The following is a 3770-nucleotide window of genomic DNA, read 5'->3' as shown; positions in this document are numbered from 1 at the left end:
TATATATATATATATATATATATATATATATATATATATATATATATATTAATAAAAGATTTCAAATTTTAATAATTTTTAACATTTGAAAGACGTAAGATTGAGTGAGTTAATTGGATAAATATTTTTCACTAAATTTTAATTTTATATTTGTACATAGAATCTTTAAGTTTTTCGAGTAAAATTTACATATTGAGAAACTACGTAAAAAGCGTATTGTAAATCATAATAATTAATACTTAAAATTTTTAAAAGGCATATGAAAAAATTACGATCAGAGGATAATTCGTTTGACTCTAGAAATACATATACCTTCGCATAAATTAGAATTGAAAGAGTATAATTTTATCCGACTTATGAGATGTTATTACCAATATAAAGTTAAATATATGTACTCACTGTGCAAAAAATATTTACCCAATAAAGTCATTTATTAATAATAATTACTCCGTTATTACTTTATTACACGCTAAAATTTAATAATTGTGCAAAAGAAATTTGCGCAAATCGGTGTGTATAATTTAAACCGACGTACTAAAGTAATTTATATCCCAAATATGAAATGTAAACTCTCTTTTATTTGCACTTTTCCCTACTTTTATTTATTTATTTATTTAAATTTAGTTATATCCTTTTTTGCACCAAACTATAAATAACTCAATTCACATTTCTTTCACCTTCTTCGAGAAACATCTTTGGATTATTGGCCAAGCAAATCGAAGTAACAATGGGTTGGGTTTGGACCGACGACGATTCCAAGCATTCCGGCGCTGATGATTTCAGCGTCTTCAAGGATTTTCAAAACCCTAAATCATCCTCCGGCAGCGACGGCAACGGCGGTGAACGGTGCGCCACCAGGAAGGTTGTGAACACTCGATGCCGAACTGAGGAGACCGAGCCTGGAAAGTTCATCCGTAAGTGCGAAAAAACTGAACAGATTTTCAAGGACTGCGTTGGAAGGTAAAAATTAGACGTAAAGCTTTGATTTTTCGTGATTAGTTTGCCATAAACTATAATTTGTTGAATAAATAGTGTGGTTGAGTTTTTAATTGCTCTCTCATGATTCGATGTCATTTGTATAAGATGATATAGTGTTTCGTTTGTATTTTTGATAATCTTATTGAGTATAATATTTATCTATTAATCATTAAATGTGTGGAAAAGGTGTCTTCTGTTTTAGGATGTCATCAGTAAGCTACCCAGGCTGAAAGCCTTAATCTTTTCAGTATAATGAGATTTTATATCATTTAATCGCCTGGGCTTTGGTCTAGTAGTAAGAGCGCAACTAGTGGTGTGTGGTTCAGGTTTAGGTTAGGAGTTCGAATCGCTATTTAAGTGAACAAGGGTAGAGGGGCGGGTCATAATTCACCGACTTTTGAACTGTGCACCAATAATCCACCACTAATCCTCTGAGATTTCTTGATTATCAAAAAAAGATTTTATGTCATTTAACTTAATAGAAGATTAGAACTGGTGTAGGCAACCGTGAAGTTAGTATTCAGGCTATATCTCTAGGCTGGAATATTGTAACTCATAATTTAGATCAGCAACTTGTCAACAACAAAAAATTTATTAGCGGTAATTTGTTAGGTAAAACAAAATGGTCTTAATCCAGCTGTAACCTAGTTGGATAGAATACTATTCTTCTTAGGGAATCTAGTTCTCTTTATGCTCAAAAGGTTAAGTAATAGGAGCCGAGAGATGAATTGACCCTTCCTTCAAGGTTGGAAATTTTATTAGGTGAAACATGCCAACACAAGATTTAGTCACACGTAACCTTCACTTGGAGATTTGAACTAGCTCATTGGATTCTGCATTTTTAGGTGTACAGCTTTGTACACCCTTATTTCTTAATTGATTAGAGATTGCAACATGTTTTTGCTAGACCATTGTTTTTTCACTCTAGTGAAAGGGGCTAATTCCAGGATTGTAAAGGAACAGTTAGCTCTTACAAAATGTAAGTACGACAGCATCTGAGCCTGAGATAAACTGAGCATAAGAACTTTTCTGGAACTTCATCGAGGAATCTCGTGATTATCGTAAATGAGAAATACTTGGTATGTCCAGTTTCTTGTTTTATTGGCACCGTTATAGGTTGGTGTCTTCTAGTCTGCATTGGCATTAAAGGCACACATTAATCCAGGATAATTAACTGCTTATGAGGTGTACATGGAACCTATCTTTAAATACTTTGCCCGTCCTTCTCCTTCATTACCTTTTACCTCTCCTTATGAAGAAAATCCAAAGAGAACACTAAAGAATGAGAGTTTATATGTTGATTTTTTTGTCCGAATGGAGAACCCAGTCACCCACCCAAAAATAATTGGAAAAAAAGGAAGAAGGATTCTGGTAGTCATTGGAATAGAGAACCCTTAAGTGACCAAAAAAAAAGGAAAGAGGATTATTGTACTTAGTGGAAATGGCTTTCTTAGTAAAGGACATTTCTACTTGAATACTTCTGTTTCATAACACAAGGCTAAGGGGTAAAAATAAAGAGTTGGAATTCTGTTGAGGTGATTCGCTAGATGGATTTCGCTTTCAGATAGCTTCCGCAGCCACTATACAACATTATGATGCTTCCAGCAGAACTCAACAGTCTAGTTTATTTTACTAGCTACCATAATGTATGTAAAAAGAAATTAAAGAAGGGGAGGAGAATAATTAGTTGATCTTCAGTTCACTTTTCCTAATTTATAACAGCTAGTTGATTTGAAATGACGAATATGATTGGTCATGACATGAATTCCATGAATTATGTTATTCTTGACCCATTGTAAGTCCAAATTCCTATTAGCAAGTGAAAGATACTTCGTGTAGAAGAAGACGGAGAGTTTGTTATTAATGAAGTAGATACTATTTAATTTATTCACACACATTAAGGCCACATAGAATTACACGAATATAAATTACAATGGAAGGCACGTATGGTTGAGTATCTATTTAAGCAATTCCGACCTGATATTTAAATTATTTCAAATATTGTATTTAATTTGTAAAAGATGCTAGGCTATTGCTAGCCTTTTAAAAACAGAGTCATGGAAATGCATATTACTGAATAGCCTCTTGTTGATCAAGTCAAATATGTGCCACTTTAAATGAGTATCCTTTTTTTTTTTTCGGTTGGCGATTATGCTAATAATTTGCTTGTAACATGGGGGCATTTGAATGGATTGTTCGAGTTGGTGATTAACTTGCTTTTCATCAGGCCTTCTGAGATGGTAGAGTCTAATAAAGAATACACCGAGGAAGATGTCACGGACCAGATGACTAAAGGTTCATATTCTATAGAGTCAAGTATGCCTTTTGACTTCCCTGGGCTGCGCAGTGATATTGAGAATATTGAGCGAAGCTTCTTCGGTGGCCTTGATCGTTTCTTTGAAGCAGTCGAGGAGATGAAGAATGGCTTCTTTGGTGCATTCAGCATTCCTCGCGTCTTTGATGATGACCTATCATCCTCACGTGAGAGACGTGGTATACCCATCGAATCTCATCCTCCTAAAGAAGGTTCCCTTAAACCAAACAAGTCCGATGGAGAGGTGGATCTATCGGGCTTGGCTAGAGATGTTTGAAGCAATCAAGTAGGAGATCCTCTCTAGGCATATAAGTCACGAATGAGAGATATGTGAATATGTTGCTATTATGTTTACACACATCTTAGATTTTGCTTTTCTTTCTTTATTTTCTTTCTGTTCTGAATCTCTTGTTTTACTACTTCTCATAAATGTTCTAATTTCTGACTTTATTTAGGCGTTTCTTCTGGTCTGGTTCCA

At 34.2% G+C, this 3770-nt stretch overlaps 1 protein-coding gene across 1 annotated transcript; it reads left to right on the top strand.

Annotated features, from left to right (window-relative positions):
* Positions 631-3770, top strand: LOC109233189. The gene is made up of 2 exons (XM_019398972.1): positions 631-960; positions 3206-3770. The coding sequence occupies exons 1-2, from the start codon at positions 728-730 to the stop codon at positions 3567-3569; spliced, it is 597 nt and encodes a 198-aa protein (XP_019254517.1). The 5' UTR covers positions 631-727; the 3' UTR covers positions 3570-3770.

Source organism: Nicotiana attenuata, chromosome 10 (genome assembly GCF_001879085.1).
Source record: "Nicotiana attenuata strain UT chromosome 10, NIATTr2, whole genome shotgun sequence".
NCBI classification, from domain to species: Eukaryota; Viridiplantae; Streptophyta; class Magnoliopsida; order Solanales; family Solanaceae; genus Nicotiana; species Nicotiana attenuata.
Note: the sequence above shows the minus strand (reverse complement) of the source record. Positions and strands in the feature narration are given on the sequence as shown.